At 37.2% G+C, this 25,590-nt stretch overlaps 1 protein-coding gene across 1 annotated transcript in view; it reads left to right on the top strand.

Annotated features, from left to right (window-relative positions):
- The window catches only part of DCC (DCC netrin 1 receptor), a 1,173,370-nt gene that overhangs the window by 1,017,402 nt on the left and 130,378 nt on the right, over positions 1 to 25,590 (top strand). Inside the window, exon 16 of the mRNA XM_034996274.1 lies at positions 22,388 to 22,483. Coding sequence (XP_034852165.1) covers positions 22,388 to 22,483 — 96 coding nt within the window. The remainder of the gene's footprint in view (positions 1 to 22,387; positions 22,484 to 25,590) is intronic.

The raw sequence follows: 25,590 nt of genomic DNA, 5'->3' as shown, positions 1-25,590 counted from the left end.
ACTTTCAATCTCGAGGTGTCTTTTGGTCTAAAATGAGTCTCTTGCAGAGAGCATATCAACGGGTCTTGTTTTTTTATCCAATCTGATAGCCTGTGTCTTTTGATTGGGGCATTGAGCCCATTTACATTCAGGGTAACTATTGAAAGATCTGAATTTAGTGCCATTGTATTGCCTGTAAGGTGACTGTTACCGTATATTGTCTGTGTTCCTTTCTGGTCTATGTTGCTTTTAGGCTCTCTCTTTGCTTAGAGGACCCCTTTCAATATTTCTTATAGGGCTGATTTCATGTTTGCAAATTCCTTTAGTTTTTGTTTGTGCTGAAAGCTTTTTATATCTCCTTCAATTTTCAATGACAGCCTGGCTGGGTATAGTATTCTTGGCTTCATATTTTTCTCGTTTAGTGCTCTGAATATATCCTGCCAGTCCTTTCTGGCCTGCCAGGTCTCTGTGGATAGGTCTGTTGCCAATCTCATGTTTCTACCATTGTAGGTTACAGATCTCTTCTCCCGAGCTGCTTTCAGGATTTTCTCTTTGTCTCTGAGACTCTTAAGTTTTACTATTAGATGTCAGGGTGTTGACCTATTTTTACTGATTTTGAGGGGGGGTTCTCTGTGCCTCCTGGATTTTGATGTCTGTTCCCTTCCCCAAATTAGGGAAGTTCTCTGCTATAATTTGCTCCATTATACCTTCTGCCCCTCTCTCTCTTTCTTCTTCTTCTGGGATCCCAATTATTCTAATATTGTTTCGTCTTATGGTACTGCTTATCTCTCGAATTCTCCCCTTGTGATCCAGTAGTTGTTTATCTCTCTTTTTCTCAGCTTCTTTATTTTCCATCATTATGTCTTCTATATCACTGATTCTCTCTTCTGCCTCATTTATCCTAGCAGCTAGTGCCCCCATTTTTTATTGCACTTCATTAATAGCCTTTTTGATTTTGACTTGGTTAGATTTTAGTTCTTTTATTTCTCCAGAAAGGGTTTCTCTAATATCTTCCATGCTTTTTTCAAGCCCTGCTAGTATCTTTAAAGTCATGATTCTGAACTCTAGTTCCGACATCTTACTAATATCCGTATTGAGTAGGTCCCTGGCAGTCGGTACTACCTCTTGTTCTTTTCGTTGAGGTGATTTCTTTCCATATTGTCATTTTGTCCAGAGGAGAATAGATGAATGAGAGAACAAAATGCTAACAGGGTAACAACGTCCCCAGAAAATATACTTTAAAAAAATCAGTAAAGACCTGAAGCCAGAGGAAAAGAAAGGGAAAGAAAGAAAAAAGTAAAAGAAAAAAAAAAAGAAAAAGATAAAGATAAAAAGAAACAAAAACAGAACAAAACAAAACAAAAAAACAGAATATGATCAAACATGATCAGGCTGGTGCATAGATCAGTGCCACACACTAGATTTTGGATATATTTTGGTCTGTTAGAAGAAAGTACCTCCCAAAATTTTAAAGAAAAAAAAACTTATATATGTACAAAAATAAGGGTTGATATGAGGAAGGGATGGAATATGACTGTAAAGATGAAAATTATAAAAAATTTTATAAAAGGAATTGATAAGAAGTTGTTTGAAAAAAGAAAGAAGAGGATTTAAGAAAAAAAAGGGAGAGAATGTGATCAGGCAGGAGACTAGAACAAAGCCATACTCTAGGGATTTAGGGTTTATTTTGATGTGTTAGAAGAAACTGTATCTCAACATTTTAAAGAGAGAACAACTTATATATATATGCCAAAAATAAGGGTAACTACTATGAAGGGATAGAATATGACTCTAAAAATGAAAAATAAAAATGTTTTTTTAAAAAAGGGATTGATAAGATGTTGGTTCAAAAAGGGAAAAAGAAAATTTTTTTTTTAAGTTAAAAAAATTAACTTTGAAGGACTAAAGAATAATGGGGAAAAAGCCATGGATTCTATGTGCAGTATTCCCCTAGCACTGGAGTTCTGCCCTTCTCATTGATCAGTAAACTTGGCCTTGGCTGGCTGTTCTTGCTGATCTTCTGTGGGAGGGGCCTGTTGCTGTGGTTCCCAAATGTCTTTGCTGGAGGCGGAATTGCCCCGCTCTTGCCGGGTTGGGCTAAGTAATCTGCTCGGCTTTGCTCTCGGAAGCTTTTGTTCCCTGCAAGCCTTCAGTACCACTTTGGAGGAGGAGAGTGAAAATTGTGGCCTCCTAATCTCCACCCTGGAGGAGCCAAGAACTCGGGGCCTGCTCCTCAGTGAGCCCCCAGAGAAAAGCAGTCAATCACTCCTGTCTCCCCGGTCGCCGGCTGCACTCCGTGCTCACCCGGCCTGTGACCGCGCATTTCTATCTCTGGCGCATGACCCCGTTTGGAGTCTCCAAACCCAGCAGATCCCTGCAGTGCACTCCCACGCCACTCCTCCCAGGGGAGGAAGGGGAGTCTCCCCAGATCTGCTGCTTGTTGGGTCCCTGCTGGAGGAGCAGTGGCCCAACTGTGCCAGGGATCACAGTTTATGGCAACCCCGAGCTGAGAGCCTGCCCCCCGGCTCCATCTCCATCTCTGTAGCCGGCTTCCCCACTCCAATACCTGGGAGCTCTGCTGCACTCAGCCACCCCCGGTCTTTCTGTGACCCCCGAGGGTCCTGAGACCACACTGTTGCACGAGGTTTCCACCCCCCACTTAGCCACTGGAGCGATGTCCCTCAGTGGAGCCGACTTCTAAAAGTTCCGATTTTGTGCTCCGCTGCTCTTCTACTTGCCAGAAGCAGCCGAGGGAAGCCCCCCCCCCCGCCATCTATCCTCCCGAATATTGCTTCGGATTCACTTCTCTGCACGTCCTACCTTCCAGAAAGTGGTCACTTTTCTGTTCAGAGAGTTGTTGCTATTCTTTTCTTTGATCTCCTGTTGAGTTTGTAGGTGTTCAGAATTGTTTGATCCCTATCCAGCTGAATTCCTGAGACCAGACGAAATCCAGGTCTCCTACTCCTCTGCCATCTTGCTCCGCTCCACCAATAATTCCATTTTTAATTGTTACTCTCTATTTTTCTCAGGTCTCTTATATTAGTGCCATACCATCTTTTATTCTTTGAACTTGCTGTGAAATTTTGGAGACTATCATTTGGACCACAACTGTGGGATATGTGTTTGATGACATACAGAAACCAAAAGCATGGACACATGTATTGTCAAATGGAATATATTTAAAGAATTTTTGGTAACAAGTAGTATGAGATTCCATCTCTTGACAATGCCAGCGTGAAAAAGCCCATTTTCCCTCTTGGTGCTTTCCTTGTCTGAATGGCAGTGGAAGTGTTTCTAAGTTCCAAAATTCCAATGCGTGCATCACAGTGATTTGTCTGTTGTTGGTCAAATTACTTAGACTTTGTGTCCTGGTTTCCTCAATCTGTCAAGTGAGCATAACAAGCACTCCAGGCCTTCACAAGAACAAGTGTGGGAGGAGAAAACAGGTCCCATCAGGGTGGTAGAGGATAAGGTTATTTTTGAAACAAGTCTCATGTGTCTTCAGGAACCAAATTTGGTTTAAGACTTTTTTCTTTTCTCTTTTCTGAATAGGCTATGCCTGTAAACATTTGAAACTTTTTTTATGTGAAGACTATACTTCTATTTTCTGTAAACTATATTTTATTAATAGACCTTGAAGATAAAATAAGGGGGGAACTGATACTAATAATGTTCAATAAAACAAACATATTGTTTATGCTGCTGTATATTAAACCCTTAGGAACCTCCCTTAGTATGTGCCTTAGAAATACTAGAAGGCTTGCAACAGCCCATAAAAATGGCAAAGAATAGCATTTATTGAACACTAGTATCTGCCAAGATCTCTATATTTTATTTCCCTGTCTCACTGGATCTTCACAGTAATCCCAGGAGAAGGGTGCTTTGACTGATGCCACCTTACAGATGGGTTAACTCCAATTAGGTAAAGTTAAACTGAGGCAAAGAAAGCTTAAATGACTTGCACCACATCCCTTAGTACATAAGTGACAGAACTAGGACTCAAACTGCTTAACTCAAAGCATTTCTTAACCACTCAACCATATTACATCAGGTGAAGTATCTTCCACAAGTCAAGTACAGCTTTGAAAAATACCTAGCAAATGGAGCCAATCCAACTGAAGTTCTAGGGTAATATGGAGAGAATATATATAATTTGTATTCTATTTAAAATATATTTTGAATTGAATAATAATGGCTTACACAGTAAATTGTAAGTAGAACAATTTGTTTTCTCTAAAAACAAGTTTCCTCATATGGAAGTATGGGCCCCCAGTGCTTTGCGTGGTTCCCTAAGAGTCAATGAACAGACAAGAATTGGTTATTATCAGCAAGATACATTTAGAGGTACAAAAATCATAATAAATAAATTGTTCAAGATCATTAACATTATAATAATAGCAAAATAAAATTACTTGAATAAGTCTATTCAGCTAATTAGAGTTACTGGAGCATTAGTGTGTTTAGAATTTAATGCTGTAAATCAGCAATTCTATCAACATATATCAAGTGCCAAAGAGAGAAGCAATATTGCCTATTATGGCTGAATAGAAGGAACACTAAACTTGGAATCAAAGACTTAATTTAGAATCTGGCTTTTTTTTTTTTTTATTATCTGGAAGAACATTGACAAGTAACAGAGTTTTTCTAAGCCTCAATTTCCACATGCCAAATAAAAACAAATGCAAGTTTCTTGAGGTTATTTGAAGATTAAAGAAGTATATAAAACCACTTAACATATATTTTTATAAAGTGTCTTTTTTTCTTTTTCTTTTTTCATATTTAAAGAAAAATTATCCCTATATTCTCATGAGAACATAGCTACAAGTTTGACTGGGAAATGTAATCTTTATTTTGCCAAAACATTGACACAGCACAAGTTCATGGATTTTCTGAGGAAAAAGTGGAGAATGGACAGAAGGAGAACACTCTATTAGTCAGGGCTTTTTAGAGAAATGGAATCAATAGGATATATATATATAATATATAAGGTATGCACGTACACACACCTACACACATTCATGCACGTAAGCTAGGGAAGTTTGGCAGGCTAGTGATAGAATTCAGTCCAAGTTCAAAGGCCTGAGAACTAGGGCAGCCAATGCTGTAAATCCTAGTCCAATGGTAAGAAAAGATAAGCTGAAATGTCAAAGCTCAACTAGTGAGGCAGGAAAAAGAAGGAGGATGAATTCCTCTTTCCTCTACATTTGCTCTACTCAGGCCTTCGGTGGATTGGATAATGCCCACATACATTGCAGAGAATAATATGCTTTACTCAGTCCAACAATTCAAGTGCTAGTATCATTGGAAAACACACACAAACACACACACATTCAGAAATGATGTTTAATCTGAGCACCTTGTGACCAGTCAAGTTGACCCAGAATATTAACCATCACAAACAGTAAGGGTTTTCCCGACTATATCTGCCATATTACAAAATGCAAAGTAACTTGGAGAATTCAAAAATCCCAACTTTTATGAAACATTTCCACATAAATAAAGTAAAAATAATTTGGGGGGAAATATTTTTATATTTGTTCAAATTGTCTTTTACTCTCTCTTTTTAATATACGTGCAAATAATGTCATGACATCTCTATTTTTCCAGATTTCACATTTACCAACTTCTTTTGCACATACATTGTTTCATAACTTTCAAATTTGTAAATGTTAAAGATTGTTTTTAAACACTTATGCAGCTCTCCTTATATGAGTATACACACACACACACATACATCCTCACCATGATGTTTCTCACCCTGTTGGAAATTTTGTCTTATGCTAAATATTCAACACACTCTCTCTGAATTCTACCTTCAAGGATAAAGAAAAGGCAGCAAACTTTCCTGAGTGAGCATTAATACTTAAAACCATGGATGGGAGCCCAGTTAGTCCATTACCAGATTTAATGGTTTTTGAAGGGATCAGTTCAGGAATCATTGTAGTTGATGGGTAAAGGATGAGACCAGGAATATGTGAGTGTTCTAGTATTGAGCATTTGTTAAAACAGCCATTAATCAGGTGTTAACCTTACTATTTATAATCATAAGCAAAAATGCAGCACATCAGAAATGAGCCTACTTGTTAGAATTATTCATTTGAAAATCAGTCAACCACAGACTTCCCTGACATCAAAAAGGCTGAGAGAACACTGGGTGATTGCTTAGGAAATTTATGAGACCAACATGAGTATCTTTCATATTCCACAAAAGAAATACAACAAATCCTTTGCTGACAAAGCTGTAGTCATTACAGATTTTATATTTCAGTTTACGGAGGAAGAGCTTCTCTCAAGCAGATGGCTTGTTTTATCACAGGAACTTTTTTACAGGAGAATTGCTTAGGAGAGAAACTTCAAATATATTTGGGTTGATTCCTGACTCTACCAGATATAAGCTGTTTGACCTTGGCAAAGATGTTTAATCTTTTTGAGGATCAATTTTTACGTTTAAATTTCTTCATTTAGCCATTAATTTTTCATTCAACAAATAGTTTTTAAGTGCTTACCACATGCCAGAAACTTCGGTAGGCACTGAGGGTATAAAAATAGAGAAAAATGGGTCCTGTCTTCAAATGAATAAGGATGTTCATTTCTTAAGGATGATGTGTGCATTAAAGGAGAAAGTGTGTATAAATAATTATCACTGTTCTGAATCACCCTGGTAATTTTCTCATTCTCTTTTGGAAAGAACTCTCCATGGATTGTCTCTAATTTCATCCGAAGGCAACGACTTTAGTAGTAGACCCATCTACCTGATTTTAGCAACATTAGTCACCTAGCCAAAGGCAAGTTTCATGTGTGACCTTCTTTACAGGTGTGGGTGGCTGCATGACTATGTTCTGGCCAGTGTAGAAAAGTAAATGTGACAGTGCCATGCTCAGGCTTTGTCCCCTCATAGAATGCATGAACACATGTGAGCACTTAGACCCCTTTCTTTTTCTTGCTAGCTGGGTGATGACCAGAAACTAGAGATGGAAGTCACAGAAAGTGGCCAAGCTACAGGACCAGCACTGCTCTGCTCACTTCTAGACTGTTACTTCTGCTTTACTTAAGATGCTATATTTTGGTCTTTCTTAATTATAACAGCTTGATCTGTACCCTAACACAATGAATTTGCATATATACAAATACAGTTTATACTGTATTCATCATCTTGAATCTTAGAAAGGACATCAATGATGAATGTTAACATTCATCACTGAAAAAAATATTTTTAAAAATATTTCTTGATTCGTCTTTGAAACTACTACTGTGCTATTGAATATCTCTCTCTAATTATGCTTCTCAACTTTATTATTTCATCTTTGATAAAATTATCTTATAATAATTATAGTGCAGGAAAAATTGCTTACAATCACAAGGGAAAAAAATCTTAGTCTTTGTTGATAACCCTCCTATTTCAAGTAATGCCCAGTAAAGTAAAATTCACGAACAACAAAATAATTAGAGCATTCTCTTGAAATCTGAACCCCTTATTACATTTTTATAATATTTTAAAATTTGATCTTTGCCTTTTCCACAATGCATTAAAACTTCTAAATGTAATGGGTTGAAATAAATATAACATAAAAATGAGAGTATTCCGTTCAGCAGCCTTGTAGCATGGATAGGAGCACACAGTGAGCATATTATGTTTAGTCCACAGAATAAAATTTATAGAAACAAGTGAGTGCTTCTCTGAGTTGATTCCTTAAGATTTTAAACACTTTCTCGTTGATATTGCTGTTGACAGTGTCTTTTAGAAATCTCTGTTGGAAAAGGCTTTTAGAAAGCAGAGCACATTCTTTTGAATTTCTTCATTCAAGGCGAAATTTCTTCATTTCTTCATTCTTCATTCAAGGCAAAATCTTATAAGTAAGATGAACAATAAATTATAAACCAATATTTCAGGTGAATAAAAAAAGTCTAAAGATGGTGAGATTATTCTTGTACTTTGAGCTTGTTTTAAGTTCTGTTTCACCTGTAAATGATATATTCAAATAGCCAGTAGCAAACTCCAGAGACATCTCTTGCCTTATAAATCACCCCAGGGTTAGGTCATCTGGTCTGAAATATAATCCTAGTCCATGATTTTCAAAGGAAATGGGGCTGATGAGTGTCAGAGGAGAAAAAGTGACCAGTCCTGGAAGCGTGATTGTGTTTCTTTTTGTAATCTACAGTCATATGAGTGTTCATCCTCATTGTTTTTGCATAGGCATGGAAGTGGTGAAATAATGCTTTTGCTCACAGATACACCAGAGTGATGGTTCTTGCAGGACTTTAAGAGAGAGAATAGGCATCAAAGAGAAAGTTTGGACCCTAAAAAAAAGTGAGCAAAATTTTAATTAAATGTATAATATACAGTTATAAGAGGCAGCATTCGATATAGGTCATAATAATAAAACAAATACCATTGATTGAATGTTGACCCAGTGACTACCAATTTTAAAACAGTGTCAATAATACATATCTTAAATAAAGAGAATACAGTTTACACTTACAGATTTAAAAAAAAAAAAAAACAAAGATGGAGCTTAGAAAATTGGACAAGAATATGTATATATCTTCTAAATAGTCAAACTCATTTTAAACTCAGGTGTGCTTAATCCCAGGGCCATGGCCTTACCACTCTGAATTCTCACTGAGTTTTCACACTTTTAGGGTAAAATCTGATCTGGAAAGAAGAACTCTGTCCTTTTAACCCTTAACTCTGAGAGCTCAGTGGTTCTCCATGAAAGCCAGGGACCCTGTGAATTCAGTAAGGTCATACCCAGCAGGGATCTAGGTTGGTAGCCCCTTTAGAGTTTGCATATCTAAATGTTCTCCTCTAGCTAGTTAACCTCTTCCTGGGTCTCTCTCATTAAGCAGGATGCCAAAGACAGGCCAAGCTTACCCACATGCTTGTCTCCCTGCAACTGGCTAGGTTGCGATTCACTATTTCCCTTTGCCTACAATCTTTCAGCAGATTTTTCCATTCATTCGGCTGTATTACAATCGAGGTCCATTTAAAGCAATCATATACAAATCTGTCAATTATGATCCAAATCTGCATCGGTAATATTATAATTCAATATATTTTGCTGGGACCAAAGAGTCTATTTTGTTTTATACTTCAGTGGCTTCCTGATATTGATAGCATTTTTTACTTTTCCCATATATGTACTGAATATTACCATTAATGCTGACATTTAGTTGACGCATGGCTCAGCTCATTTTTAGTCCATTTGATTTTGTCTAATTTTTTTTCTCTCCCTCTCCTACCCACTCATCCCAAGACAATCTAAGGGGATAATTAAAATGCTAGTTGATTTTCTTGGGAACTTAAGTCAGGAGCTATATTTGTTTTTGATCAAATGGTCTAAAGCTTTTTCTTGTGCCATTTATCACTGGTAGCTATCATTTTTACCAGGTCTTTATTCTTACCTAATTATTCTGACTTTATTCCTTCATGTTTTATTAAAGCATGAGGTTAAAAATGAATTCAATTTTACAGTTACCTTAGAATTATCATTAATTTAATGTTCCTTTCCATTATTAACAGAGTTATTTTCCATCTGGTCATATTTTCTTGAGTTGAGTATATAATTAAACGAGCAACAAGTCCCAGTTTTAGAGCACAGAACTGACAACTACGAGTACTTGAAAGTTTCATCAGTTGTGTCAATCTTAGTACCATGGGCATAGAAATTAATTAAGATGTATATAAGGTATTGAATCATATACAAGGCAAATGCTTTGTGTTTACATTCAAGTGTAATTTATGCATGCAACCTATTAAATTGAAGTTCAGACCAAGCTATAAAATCATAGCATGTATAGGTAGTGTTATTTCATATTCTAAGAGAAAAATAGCAGCAGAGACCCTCACAGTGAATCTACTCCATCTGCTCTTTACATTGTCCACAAGCCTCTAGTAACCATGGCAATGCCACAGGAGAGAAAGGTAAACAGAGCTTCTTATAGGTATATTGTCCAACTTTGGAAGGCAATAGCCACGAATGGCTCTTTAAACTTAAATCAATCAAAATTAAATAAATGGAAAAAATCACTTCCTCAGTCTTGTGCTCACATTTGAAGTGCTCAAAGGCCAAATATGACTAGTAACTACCATACTGGATAGCCTAGGTAGGGAACATCTACATTATCAAAGAAAGTGCCATAGGACAATGCTGTTTTATGGTAATTCATGTGTTATTTTAAATGGGGCTTAGTCTGAAGATAATGAAGAAAGCAGAAGCAGTAGTACATGGAGAAATGAAAACAATGGTTGTGACTAAATGCTCCCATAAGTGCATGTAAGCTGCATGTCACTTGAATGTTTGAGTATCATCTATTCGGCAGACTGGGTAATTAAAGGTCAGCGTTCAGATAACAAAGACATTGTCCAGATGAAGGCAGGAACTTGAGTGACTATAGAACCTGGCAGATTGAGCAGGCTATTTTGATACACATACATGTACACACACACACACATACACACACAGACACATGCCTGGTGAAGTCCCCAAATTATTTCCGTTTGTGTCTTTGTTTTTACTTTTCCATTTCAAAGAGAGTGCAAACTATTTGGGGCCTCTTGCCCATGATGTCTTATTCAGTCTATATCCTGCAATGACCCAAGGACAGTAGGACAGACCTTGCTTTGAATTCAAGCACTGCTTCTGAATGAGTCCTGTTGACCATCACTAGGACTGAACTTTCTCATCTCTGGAGTGGGGACAAATCACTGTAACCACCTCTTAGGATTCCTGTGAAGATAAGCATGATAAAGGAAGGCAAAGTTGGTATCCAGTGTACCAAGTGCCCATAAACTGACTCGAGGCATTATGGTAGCATCTACTCTCTTACCCCAGGACCTATGTATTCATATGCTTATCATTCTTTCTCTTCACATCTTCTGTTTTCTATTCTTTTCTACTTCTTTGTTACCTTTGCGCCTCCTAGGAACTCAAAGGAATGAGTCAGGAGAGTCAGAAGCCCAGGAAGTAAAGAAAAAGGAGAAAGGAAGTAAGAAGAGAGGAAGGAATGGCAAGCATTTGTAAAAGGGAAAGATATGCTTTCTCTTTCAATTCCTAACCAAAAGACTTTAATGTATTTTATTTTTTCTTTATGCTAGGGAGTCAGTTTGACTTTTTAAATCAAAGTAATGATTTGTTTCCTTCCTTGACTTAACTAAATGAACAGTGTTGGTGTTTTTTTAATTAAGTCCTTAGGTGGTCATATAACAGTAACACCTTGTCTTTTATCTAATCATCCATTTTGTTTTTCTTCAAGAAATATGAACACAAGAGGAAAACTTGTATATGTTTGGTTATGTTGTCTCTGGCAATTTCCTAGTGTAAAGCTTCGTTGAGAAATTATTTCATTAAGTCCTCCCATTTGTGAGCTGTTTGTAGTGCTTCATAATCTAAGCATTTACTCTATCATTTTTTCCGACTCTGAGTGCTCTCTGCCAAAGCACACCTCACTAACTGCATTAACTGAAGCCTGCAAAGAATGTTTATTCTGCTCTAGTTGGTGACCAACGGCTTCCCTGCAGAATGGCCAGAGAAAACCCCAGACCTTCTTGTCTGGACACTGTGGAGGAGCAAACCTGAGCACATATAAGGCACTCAGCTCTTCCTGTGTCTTCTCTGGCTTAAATGATTACAATGAGACCTCAGTCTCTCCGTTTCTTTTTTTTTTTAAAGATTTTTTTTTTTTTAATTTATTTGACAGAGACACAGCGAGAGAGGGAACACAAGCAGGGAGAGTGGGAGAGGGAGAAGCAGGCTTCCTGCGGAGCAGGGAGCCCAATGCGGGGCTCGATCCCAGAACCCTGGGATCATGACCTGAGCCGAAGGCAGAAGCCCAACGACTGAGCCACCCAGGCACCCCAGTCTCTCCGTTTCTAAAATGGAAATGATTATCCCTGCCCTATCTACTTTGTGGTATTAAGCTACTTGATTAAAAAATTGTTTTTAAAATCAAAGCTCCATACACATGAAAGAGCTTGCTTTTCCAAAATGTTATGGAAGATACTGCGTAAATTTTGTAGCACTCACCACGGTAGAGCCAATAACTCTAAGGAGATAATCTCTAGTCTGAGCCTAGAAACCCCAAGACAACTAGTTAATTCAGTGGGGAAAAAATAGGAAAGCAATTATCTGGGAGAGTATCCAGAAAAGTATATGCACTGCTTTCCCAAGGCTTAAAGTGAAAGTCCACCATAACACAGGCTATGTACATACGATTCTTACAACAGGACCAAAGCCCAGCATAGCCGGTCTGTTTTATCTGTGATGCCACTTCCTCTCTATACCAAATAAGACAGAAACAGAATTTTTTCTCTCCCTTCTTGACTTCCTAGTCCCAGCAATAATTTCATCTCACTACCAGACTCAAAATCTAGGAGTCATTCTTGATTTTTCCCTTTCCCCACTGTCCCTCCAAGCATATCTAGAAATTATAGTATTCACACCCATCTTTTGCTCTTCATTTGTGCTAGACCACTCCAATCCAGGCCCTTATGATTTTTACCTGGACAATTACAATACCTTCTAAGATATACACACTTTCAACCTCTTTTTTCATCTTTCCTGCATCGCATAGTTCTGTGGATTTAATATCCCTAAAGTCCCGATTCAAAATGCGTAAAAAATGTTCTTCCACTCACCACCTCTTATTTAGTAAAAAGCAATTAGTATGGAGGATAATAACTTTGGAATTAAAAATTCTTCATGTACTTATAAAAGGGGGATAATTATTCATCCCTTCAACAAATATTTATTGAGTACTCACTGGGTGTCAGACACTGGATTAAGGTACGGATTACATAAAACAAGTGATGTGAGTTAGTTAAGAAAGGGCCTAATGAGACATCCAATAAATGTTAGGATTAGGAGGAGGAGAAGCTGTCACTGTCTTCAAGCTTTGATCCTAGGTGTGTGATGCTCCAACCACTACGAGCTTGCGCTTGTTTATTCCACTCTTTCTTCTCACCCTTTCTTCACCAAAGGGTTCAGCAAAATTCCCATCTTCTCCACAAAGCCTCTCTCTGATTCTAGGACACTTTACTCTGATTTTTTTAAACTTCCAACCCAGCTTCTTCAATAATAGATTCATCAAATGGCCAGTACCGAAAAGACAAGAGATAACAAATGCCGGCAGAGATGCAGAGAAACTGTTGGCGGGAATGCAAATTGGTGCAGGCACAATGGAAAACAGTATGGAGGATCCTCAAAACATTAAACATAGAACTACCCTATGATCTAGCAATCCCACTTCTGGAATATATCCAAAAGCAATGCAACACTAACTCAAAAAGATCTGCACCCCTATGTTCATAACAGCATTATTTACCATAGCCAAGACATGGAAATAATGTAAGTGTTCATCGATGGATGAGTGGATAAAGAAGCCATGACATATTGTGTGTGTGTGTGTTTGTGTGTGTGTGTACACATAGTCATATTATTCAGCCATAAAAAATGAGGAAATTCTACCATCTGCAACAATATGGATGGACCTTGAGGCATTATGCTAACTGAAGTAAGTCTGACAAAGACAAATACTGTATGATCTCATTTATATGTGGAACCTTAAAAAAAAAAAAAAAAACTCATAAAAAAGAGATCAGACTTGTGGTCACCAGAAGAAGAGGGGAGGGGAAATTGGAGGAAGATGGTCAAAAGGTATAAATGTCCAGTTATAGGATAAATATGTACTAGGGATGTTACATACCACATGATGACTAGAGCTAATGCTGCTGTAGGATATACAGGAAAGTTAAGAAAATAAATCCTAAGAGTTCTCGTTACAAGGAGATTTTATTTTCCCTTTTTCTTTTCTTTTCTTTTCTTATTGTATCTATATGAGAAGATGGGTGTTAGTTGAACCTTTTGTGGTAATCATTTCACAATATGTCAAATCGACATGTGGTATGCCTTCAACTTATACGATAATCTATGTCAATTATTTCTCAATAAAACTGGAAAGAAAAAGAAAAAAGACTTATCAAGGCATATAAGGGTTTTTTTCCCTTAATCTTTAGATACCCTAGAAAACTTAAAACCATGTCTTACACACAGAAGATGCTCAATGATGATTGATAAATGAATAAACAGATGAATGGATGTAGAATCGTTGCAAGTGAGAAGGGGAAATGTTGTACAATCTCATTGGACTATTTTTTCATGAACCTACAGGTATCAGAAAGTGCAATTTGGGATCAAGAAATCTGAATTCTGCATTCAGATTGATTAGGGGCTTGCTGTTTAAACTTCATTAAATAATATAGCCTTGCTGTGTCTCATACATTCATTAATTTAACAAATATTTGTTAAGCATCTTCTATCTGCCAAGCACTGAAACATTTCTTATAAAGTGTATTTTTACCTGACTCCTCTCCTAGTGAATGATAGACATTGGTGATTAAAAAAAAAAAAATACCATAATTCAAATACTCAGGCTAGCTGAGTATCTGGTACCTGTAAAGACTGGTCAATGAGCAAGTCGTATAATAATCTGACCATTCTTTGGACAGCATTCCTAGACAAAGAAAAGCAAAATGAAACAAAACAAAACCTTCCTAAGGGTGCTAGTTAGATTAGCTATTAATTAAATTTGCAAAGAAGTATATATAATGAAATAGAATTGAATATTGAATGTATTATATAAATTGCATCTTTCTCGAATATGAATTACTCATCCTTTTAGGAGATCAATGCCATCAGATCTGTTTGCTATACACCCATTACACTTAATTAAATGGTTCAGGTCCAGTGGGGTCAGAGGTGTCCAATAACGTTTACCATCCGACCGCCATCCGGTGGCCTGGACTCTGTGCGCACATAGTCCTGGTTCCCTGCAATGCGCAGGCTTCTGCATTAGGAAAACAGCTACTACTCTAATTTTCTCTAATTGACTTGTTGGCAGTGCTAATGGGGAAGGCAAAAGATGCAGGGACATGGAGACTGGGCCCTGACAAGCACCTGGCATGGAGGGGGGCCACTGAGTAAAGTACATAATCTGTAACGAGTACAGGACTACAGGCTGTCAATTTGGCTGCCAGTGGCATTTAATTCAGACCAGTTATTAATTAAAAATAATGTTGTTCTTCATGCTGGCTCTTTTTTTACCAAGTACGGCATCTTGGTCTAGACCCCGAGCAACCTTCCACAGGTCTTTTGATTCACTTCCTCCGCCACAGAGAGCCATTCATCTCACTACCTTCAAGAAAGCCTCAACAAAAGCTCTTAGAATAATGGGTCTCACATCTACCAAGTCTCTGGGGAAGGAGAACCAAGAATTCTCTCTATTACCCATCCCTTGTCTTTACAAACCCTAAAATCAGTAAATATGCATTTTTTCCTGGTCACAAAGAAGATACCGGCCAGGAAGTGTCTTAGAGGCCCAGAGAGCTAAGTCTTTTTTCAGCCTCCTTTATCCCAATTCAATGTATTCTGTAAGAAAAGTTGGCCAAATAGTGGTGAACATCGGATCAATAATTTGAAATATGTGGAATCACTCAGAAGATCCATAATTAAAAATAATTCCCATGGACATCCACCAAAATCCAAGTTATTTCAGTGTGATTCGATCACAGTGAGTTCAAATGAAAAAATACTGCTGTACTTTATTTTCCAGAGGCAACTGATATATTTTCAAGCCATATATCTGCATCATTTCAGTAAATCCAAAAAATAAATTTGCTGTCATAATTGTCATTAAATGTATTCCTGAACAATGGGGTCTGACCATAATTAATGATTAATTCATTTGAAATTCATTATGATATTAAATGTGTTTAACTCATTTGATTCTTCTATAGAGGGAGCAATTCCAGGCAATTCTTTTGTGATTTACTGGTTTTAAAGTTTAAGAGCTCTGAGCATGTGCAGGAAAATAGCTTCACATTGCCCTCTAGTGGTGAGCCAATAAATGACACTCTCCTCTCCTTTTGTATGGGGAGAAAACCCTCATTCTCGGTTGCTCCCAGCATCTTTCCCCCTTAACACACAAACAAGATGCCAATATCACAACACAAAAGAGGATCAAAGCATTATAGCCCACTGTCCACTATTAGCCAATAACTGAGTAATATTTTTGTTATTGTTGTTCAGGCTGATTCAGTACTGGATCAAGCTTTGTGGGGGCATGAAATATTCCTGTTGCTTCCTTAGGAGATCCAGGTGCATTTGAAAAAAGCACTGTACAGAGGCCAGAGGAAGCTCAAAAGATGTTAATGAGCAGGTAGAGTATAAAGAACATAAAGGAAAGATTTTTTTTTTTTTCATAAAAAGAAGGGAAAAAAAGGTAGACAAAAAGGATTGTGGAGTTGACCTAGGTCTTTTATTTCCTTCGTAGCTCTATGTTACTTTAGAAAAGTCAATGAACTACCTGATCCTTATATTACCAACTGAAAACAAGAGAAGACCAGACCAAATCATCTCCGGGACTGCCAGCTCTGAGTGATATTCTTATACCAGTTACAACTCCATTGCAAATCTGTTTCCCTTTCCCAAGGCTAAGCCATTACCATGTTTTATTTAAATTAAAGCTAGGTCTCCCCTAGGATGTGCACAGCATAGTTGGGATCTGTGGAATTTAGCAGTTTGTGTAATTCATTAATCCAACAGCTAAGAAATTATAAAACTCCAGATTCTTTGTTAGTATACCCTATACCATGGCTAGACATCAAGTGGAAGAAGCTGTCATTACTCAGATCATCAGACACTTGTAAGCAAGCGTCAGTATTGAAATGACATTTATCTCACATTTACTATGGGGGAGAGATTAAGAAATGATTAATAATGCTCAGGAGCCAGATAGCAGCATGTTGTTGTAATTCAGATTGATATAAAAATTCAAACTAATAAAATGACAATGAACCAGTTTAGATACCTTTTTTTCTCTTAAATGAGAAACAATATGCACTCCAAAAGACAGAAAGCCAATAGTGCACAAATGTTGCAGAGGCTTTCAGAGCATGTTTTCTAAGGAGAGATAAGCTGGACAGCTAGGAGGGGGCGGACAGAGAGGTGAAGGCAAGAATTCAATGTCTCATAGACCATGCTACCTGTGAGTTTTAGCTCTTAACTCTGAGCAGGAAGTGAAGAGCCTCTGATCAAGTCAGACAGTCTTCAATCTGAATTCTAAATGGAGAGGTCAGCATAAAACAATCATATTTAATCACCTTGCATAAATGAGACCTGCTTTATTATTTTATTGGACCCTCCTTACTTCCTTAGTATAGTTTCTAATTTGTTGCTGTTGATCTTATGGTTGACATGTTAACTAAGGAAGCCCAGACTTCGTCATTTATTTTTCCATGAGTATGTATAGATTTGCATGCATTTGTGTATATAGGAACCTGAGGTTACAGATTTGTGGTTTACCTTCCCTATGCTGATAGACTAGAAGACTGCCTTCCATATGTTAATAACATCTTGGAGTGGTGGCTCCATTCCTTAGGTGAATTACTTGGAGGAATTACTGTCTAGCACCCTCTCATACCCTGTGACTAAATCTCTCCCCCCCCCCTCTCTCTTCCTATCTCTCTTCCTCTCTCCTCTTCTCTCTCCTTCAGATTTAACAAGTAAAACCAAACTAAACCAAACAAAAATCAAAACCCTAGCTCCCAAGCACAGGAGTTTTGGAATTGCTGACCTCTCTCTCACTCCCTTGAAAAACAAATACATAGATAAATGCAAATATATGCTGTATGTGTATTATGTGAAACCAAATGCAATTTGACCCACAGGCAATTTTATGGAGCTTGACTCTAATGCAAATGTTTACATTGTAGTTGTATAGATCAATCATATGTTTGAAATCAGGCTTTGTCTCCACTCCAATAGCTATAAAGGATGTTTCCTAGTAGAGAAGCATTTTTGCTGAGCCATCTAACTGTATTTTTGACATATACCTTTTTCCTGAGATTGTTTTCTACTTCCTGTCATCCTTCTATCCCTAAATCCTACCCATACCTTCAAGCCCTGGTACCAAGTCCGTATCTGCCAAGAAGTCTTAGATGACCCAATCCCTCACTAATTTTCCAGACCTCTAATCTCACATAGCATTCACAAGTTGTATTACACACTGTACTACTTAATTTTATGTAGTCTTTCCTTGTCCATTGTTTTCTCTGCCCAGAACTATGATTGTAACCTGACAATAGGGGTCCCTCTTTAACATATGCTCCAAGAGCATTTAACATTTGTTGACTGATTACTTTCTTATTAGTAAACTAGGTTGATAGCAAAAATTAATAAATAAATATCCCCTCTTGTAGGGGAAGCAATTCACTTAATAGAAGCCCTTTGACTACATTAAACATAATTTCATTTTATTCCTCTTGCTATATTGTGGCTCTCCTGTCATTGTGGTTTGGAATGTCAATATCTCGAATGCTAATATTTAGGTCACATAAAATCTCATGAAGAAAAAGCCATCTAATCAATTTTCAAAGAGCACTCACTGTCAGAGATAAATCCACTCATTTTTAAAACTTTTTTAAATTGTAAAATAAAAGACAGATACAGAAAACTACAAGCAACAAATATATAGCTCAATGAATTGTGTAAGTTGGACTTGAACTGTTTCTTTGCTCTATTTCCTGCAAAATGGCATTTGGATCTATAGGTTTAATCAGACTAAGTAGGTTCCATCCTTTGGGAAGACTCTAGGAGTGTGTTCTTTCTTTAGAAGATACATTATGCCTAGGTTTCTCTATTTTATCTTAACAATCATGAATGCTTAATGCCCAGATCCATTTGTTCATTGGGGCTGCAAAATAGTAATATTTGAATTCTATCATTGAGTTTTCACTTGTTAGTTGGAATAATATTATAAGTGTATGCTTCCCCTTCACACGCTGTGTGGTTACATAACTGTAGAGTTTATTTAAGAAAAACATAATGAATGTTTGATTCTTTAGCTGGTTTTCAAGATAGTAATTTGGTTCTCTGTCAACCTCAGAAGTGACCAGCTTTTATTATTTTTTAAAAATACCTTTATGAATTCATACATTCATGTATATTTGTTGGGTTTCAATTCATTGCAACTCTCACCTTTATTGAATATCAGATTGTCTTCATCTTTGGTCTGTGGGAGCCTTTTTCATTTGATTCCTGAATCCATTTGACATGAGCCTATTAGTCTTTGGTTGTTTCCTTTCTATCTGGTTACATCAAGATGTTTCAAGCTCAATTGTTATGTGTCCTATCTCAGACCAGGAATCAACCAGTTTTACAAGAACCCCTTGTTTCTTGCAGTGCAAAAAAAAAAAATTTTTTTTTCAAAATCCCTATCTGGGCTTTAGGGGTATTTGTTATTGACAATGTCTCTAGACTTCTTCAGTGGATGGAACTAGGACAGACATAAAATGCCTTTTGAGTTGAAACTGATTTTCTGATTAAATTTTAGGAATGTAAGACTTTACATACCTCTTCTATTTTACATCAATATGTCCTTTCATCCACACTAATCTTCTGGTTCTCAAGGACACAGGAGATTATATAATTATAATTTCTCATGGTTATTCATTTGCTTTATCCCATGTTACATTAGTTGCAGAATAACAATAATAATATTATCACCATCAATAATTATTGAAACATTGATTTGTGCATACACTACCCCTAGTCTCCCTTATTTTTGACTTATGACTGTAGGATAGCTACAATATCAGAACATGTAGCCATTACAAAATAAAATCTCCCCCTTTTAACTCTTACTTAGTCTTAGTTCCTAACATTTGTCGTTCATCAGTTTACCATTGGGGTATCTACCCTGGTCATTTAGGAGCTCATTTCTCAGTAGTTCAGTAGTTCTCAGGATCATGGGAGTAATACTCCCTGGTTACTTATATGTTGATAACAGCTTGGGTGTGCCCTTTATAGTTAAGCTAACTTTTGTTAACTATAAAATCCTTGAATCACATTTTTTACCTTGGGTATTTCAAATAAATTACTGCAGTTCCTTCTGGCATAAAATGTGGCTGTCCAAAAGTTTGATCATAATTTAAGTTTCCCCCTTTTTTTTTTCAGTTATATAGCCAGATTTATTTTCCAAAATTTACAGAAATTTCCAGACTCATCACTGCTCTTGAGAAATGGTATATGAAAGTATTGTTTTCCTTGTAATCTCATGAACACTGGGCATTAACACGATCTTACATTTTTGCCAATCTGAAGGGCCAAAAGTTTTATTTTATTGTTGCTTTTCTTTTCATTTCCCTGAATATCAATTCTCCTTGGGCTATATGCAATGTTCTTACTAATTTGAAGAACTACTTGTATCTTAACAAGATTAACCACTTTTGTGTGTATAGCAAATATTTTCTTTCAACCTAAAATTGTTCTTTTTTTATTATGTTATATTAATCACCATACATTACATCATTAGTTTTTGATGTAGTGTTCCGTGATTCATTGTTTGCGTATAACACCCAGTGGTCCATGCAGTACGTGCCCTCTTTAATACCCATCACCAAGCTAACCCATCCCCCCACCCCCCTCCCCTTTAGAACCCTCAGTGTGTTTCTCAGAGTCCATAGTCTCTCCTGGTTCATCTCCCCCTCCGATTCTCCCCCCGCTTCATTTTTCCCTTCCTACTATCTTTTTTTTTTTTTTTTAACATATATTATTTGTTGATAGACATTGGGGAGGGCATGTGCTATGGTAAGCGCTGTGAATTGTGTAAGACTGTTGAATCACAGACCTGTACCTCTGAAACAAATAAGTTTCCCCCTTTCAAGTCATGTATTCTTTCTGTCCAGATGCCTAAAAGATTTTTTTTAACTCAGCAAAAATTTCTTAAATTACACTTTTTACTATTTGTTCTGTTCCCTTTCTTTGGTTTTCCTCCTCAAGGACAACTATTACTCGTCTGTTAGACCTTCCTTCTCTTCTGTTCATCACTCTCTCCTAAATTCTCTTGTACTCTCTCTTAATTTCTTTTTGTTTTGTTTTTTCTTGTGCTTGTTTGTTTGTCTAGGTACTCTTTATTTTTAAAAATATTTTTTTTTACTTAGTCTTTCTTGAGTTATACCACCTCATTTCTGAGTTTTTTTCCTAATTTTAATTTATGTTACTCTTGCATATCTGGCATTTAATTTTCTTAATGTTGTTTAGCTCATTTTGAAATAGTAAATTTCAAATGTTTGATCTACTTTCCTTGCGTATTTTCTTTTCTTTTCTTTTAAAGATTTTATTTATTTATTTATTTGAGAGAGAGAGAGCATGAGAGGGGGAGGGTCAGAGGGAGAAGCACACTCCCTGCCGAGCAGAGAGCCCGATGCGGGACTCGATCCCGGGACTCCAGGATCATGACCTGAGCCGAAGGCAGTCGCTTAACCAACTGAGCCACCCAGGCGCCCTCCTTGCGTATTTTCAATCTCTTTTTGGGAGTGTGCTTGTCTACAGGAATGGTATACTCCTCAGTTTATTTTGTAAGGAATTTAGCCCCAACAGATTTTTGGGGCTTGCTTTCTTTCACATGACCTGTTCCTCTACGTTCCCAGATGTTCAAATAGCTTTTCTAAATACACAGAGCTCCCTCTCCCGTTGTTTTCATTAGACCAGAGCTGAGGGTTCAGCAAACTTTAGCCTGCAGGTCACATTGGCTCAGGTCCTATTTTTGTTTGAACCCCATTGAACTAAGAATGGTTTTTGCATTTTTGAAGAGCTGTAAACAAACAAACAAATGCAGGTGAATACATGACACAGATAATGTGGGCTGCAGAGCTAAATATTTACCATATGGGTCCTTTACAAGAAAAGTTGGCCAAACCCTGATACACACTAAAAACTGTAAGGCAGCTTGCTTTCCAAGTTTTCATGACTTTGCTCTCTTCTACTTTTATCTGGACCTTCTCTTCCCTTCATTTCTGTTGCTTCTGTCTGCTCAAATTTTAACTCTGTTGCTGGCAATTTGTCCCCAGTGTAAGTCCTGTCCTGGAGAGGAGATTTTGCAGGCTAATTTTGTGTACTTATATTTACTGTCCACAGATTGGCCCGCTGCATTTTCTAGCATTAGCTGATAGGTATTTTAGAACTATTTCTGTTTTGAAGTTGGATGCCTCTCTCTGATTTCTCCTACACAGATGCTGATAAACACGCAAGTCCTAAGGTTGTTGGTGGTTTGTCCACATGCAATTATATTTCGGGGTTTGAGAGTATAGCTCATTGCCTACTTTTGTTGGAATTGTCCAAGTGCTTGTGGTTGTCTATCTAGTCAATCAGTCTCTTATTATGGGAAGATTCAGGAAGATTAAAAACTGTATTGTCACCCCTACCACCTGCTTCCCAGAATCACACTCACACATTTTAAACAACAACTTACTTAGTAGATTATATTAAATTTTATTGCAGGAAAATGTTTACCCTGGATATTTCAGTACACTAAGTAAATCATCATGTTTATTTTCTTTCTGTTTTTTCTCCAGAGTCAAGTTCCCATTACGTAATCTCCCTAAAAGCTTTTAACAATGCAGGAGAAGGAGTTCCACTTTATGAAAGTGCCACCACCAGATCTCTAACAGGTAAACTGAAATAGTTTAACCTCTTATGACAAGGTAGCCAGTGTTTAAGTTGTGGTGGGGAAAAAAAAAAAAAAAAACCCTAAAGCAAAATACAAAGGAAAAAAACAAACAAAATGTATGTAGTCATGTTCTGAGCCTTGAGTGTGTATGTGTGCATGCATATTTGTGTTTACGTGCATATACATATACACACACACATATTTCATTATCTTCTTGGTTTATAAAATTAAGTGAGAGGAAGTCAATCTGTAAATTAATATGTGGACTTAGAGAATATAGATCTCTCCTTCTCTGTCTTCTCTCAGTAGCTCATATTTTGGTGGCTCGATACCACTCTTCATGCTCATGTGCATCTTGTTTCATCTTGCAAACCAGTGCAATTGAGGCAGGAAAGTTTCTGTGCAAAAGCCACCAGATGCCCAAATGGCCACTTGCTTCTCTACAGAGGATCCTTCAAACTAATGTGACAAGGAAGGACTGACCTCCTGGGACTGGTTTGGACTAGGCTGAGTCAGACAGGTGGCCTTTTCCTGAGCCAGGCCTATAGGTCACCCCAGCAGTGCCCAGAGCCTTATGATATTTAAAAGTGTGGCTGCTTCCAGGGTTTCACACCTCTAGGAATTCTTATGTGAGTTGGACTGTAAAGGCAGAACACACACAAAAAAAGAGCTGAAGGAACTCAGAATGGAATGGATAAGAGGGTGAGATTCAGGACATTTACAGAGACTATTTGTGAGCAAGGCTGGGCTTACTCAAAAATAGAATAAATACCGCTCCTGGGGGGCTGTTCAGAGTCACTGGAAAGTCACACAACCATCCCCAATAGCCTTATGTCTGAAATCTGGAAGTAAAACCCAAGAGGTCCATCTGTTTAGTGAATTCTTTGATCCTGCCCCATTTCAAAATCCACAAGCCTCAGACCTCATTTAACTCATCAGTTACTTTCACCTTAATGAGAATAAAAAATCTGAGAGCAGGATTTCATAGTGAACACTAGAGAACATGGAAAACTACTGGGTGCCTGAGTATGAAGTCCTGACAAGGAGGAATAAATCACCTTGGAATAAATAGTGGGATCTGTGACTTCTGCTACCACCTAAGTTTATGTAAACTTTGTACAGTTTATTTTCCAAACCCACAAGCTCCATTCATAGGCTCTCTTGAGAATATACAGTTTTAAAGTGAATTCACAGTTGTTACATGATGGTTTCCAAATATACCATCACTTCATTAATTTCAACCAGATTTTCTTGTAAGGCAAAGTTGTTGTTCCAGAGTTTGCTTGAATCTTTGGCTCCTGTTTTCAAGGTCTATGATCTGCCTAAAGTGGTATGAAAAATTTTGGGTATGTGTCAATGTATTTCTTTATCTGTGGAGACAGTATGGCTCTCTCATTGTGTTATCAAAAGGGCTCATGTCTCCCCAAAAGGGCAAATAGGCAAATAAGAAATATTACCTGAGAGAATGTCTACTGTCAAACATATTATCTCTAAATAAGATGAGGTGTATGGAGGTCCAGAATAGGAAACCATGAGATAACATGATGGAGGTGTCTAGAATTTTCACTTCCCCTTATTCTCTTGTTCTGCCAGTAGCAGTGTTCTTTGGGAGGTAGCAGGTCACTTTAGCTCTACTTGTTCTTTCCATAATTTGTATTTAGTAAGCTATCTCTTTCCTGTCAATGGTAGAAGATGTTGAGCACCTGCTCATCAATGTGACCTTGAGCTTGTGATCAGGCAACACAAATTATACTATGGCTAGTCTTTTCAAAGACCACTTTCTTACCAAAACGAAAGCCCACAAAGAAGAGACACTCAGGTGACCAAAAAAAAAAAAAAATCAATTTTGAGCAGAAAGCAGTAGTAGTAAAAATAGAGTTTACATAAACCAAAGATAAGCTGCTCACAAAGAACCATTTGGGACATTAACTTCTGCCTTCACATTTGCTGTCATTCTTTAATCCTTGGCATATGGCATTCCCAGAATAGTTTCCAAAACACCAGTGATCCATAAGACTATTTTTCTCTAATAAGACTCTAATCCTAATGGATCTGGAGGAATGAATGGATACCAAAAGTTGGGAATTATGTGAGGCATTTTCTTATTGAAGTAAAGTCAGTAGGGTTTGAAGAGGAATGAATAAAACCAGTCCTCTCTTGGATGTGGCAGACTTATTTTATTGTGTTTCCACATATCATGGAGAACAAAGGACAAATAAATAGAATCAAAGGTTAAGGTTCTGGGAGAAATTCTATCAATAAATGTGTCATAGTGCCACAGAGAAGACATTCTCTGTCTCTGAGCTCTGTAAGTATTCCCATGAGCAGACTTGGAGGAGGCCAGCATAAAATAAATAAAAAATCCGAGGCAATAAATGCATCAGACTGGAGTAAGTATCAGGCCATGATGATTTCCACAAACACCTGCTCTTAGGTAGAGCCTCTTCTCTGGAGCCTCATCTCATCCTGAGCATATTAGTATTAGAGCTGAGGAAAGTTTCACCAGATCAAATGGGTGTGTTAAGAGTTTTATTTGTGCAGTAGAGCTTTTTAGTTCTTAATGTTGCAAGAACAAGACATTCTGAGCCTGGAGAAGGGAAGAAGGCAGGGGAATAAGGAGGTGTGTTCTTTGAATTTGTTTATTCTCAACTGCTTTATCAATGTCTGAATGAAGTATAATCCAGATGTAAAATTATGTTATTATTTTAAAAGCTTGTTTTGAACTTTAGTATGTGAACTGAAAATTCATGAACTCTTACCAAAATATTTATTAGGAATTGAATAGGCTTCTTTTTTTAGCAAAAGGTTTGAGGCTATGTTTTTTTCTTTTTAATTTTTATTTAGTTTTTACTCTTGAATATAACCACTGCAAATCAACAGCATATAAGGCACCTAAAAACTGGAAAAAAGTTGTTTAGCAACAAAAAATGGTGTTTTTTAACCAAAAAAAAAATGCTTTTAATTTAACTGTGCTGAGAGAAAGATAATTAGCAGTGTATGGAGCATACATGTATTTAGAATAGTGCTCGCTCTCCACTAGAACATTCTGCTTTGTTGGAAAAGCTCTATATCTATACTATCCAAGATGATAGACTGGCTTGTATGGCT

Source organism: Mirounga leonina, unplaced genomic scaffold (genome assembly GCF_011800145.1).
Source record: "Mirounga leonina isolate KUSES-001 unplaced genomic scaffold, KU_Mleo_1.0 Mir_93, whole genome shotgun sequence".
NCBI classification, from domain to species: domain Eukaryota; kingdom Metazoa; phylum Chordata; class Mammalia; order Carnivora; family Phocidae; genus Mirounga; species Mirounga leonina.
This window is presented reverse-complemented; position numbering and strand designations above follow the sequence as displayed.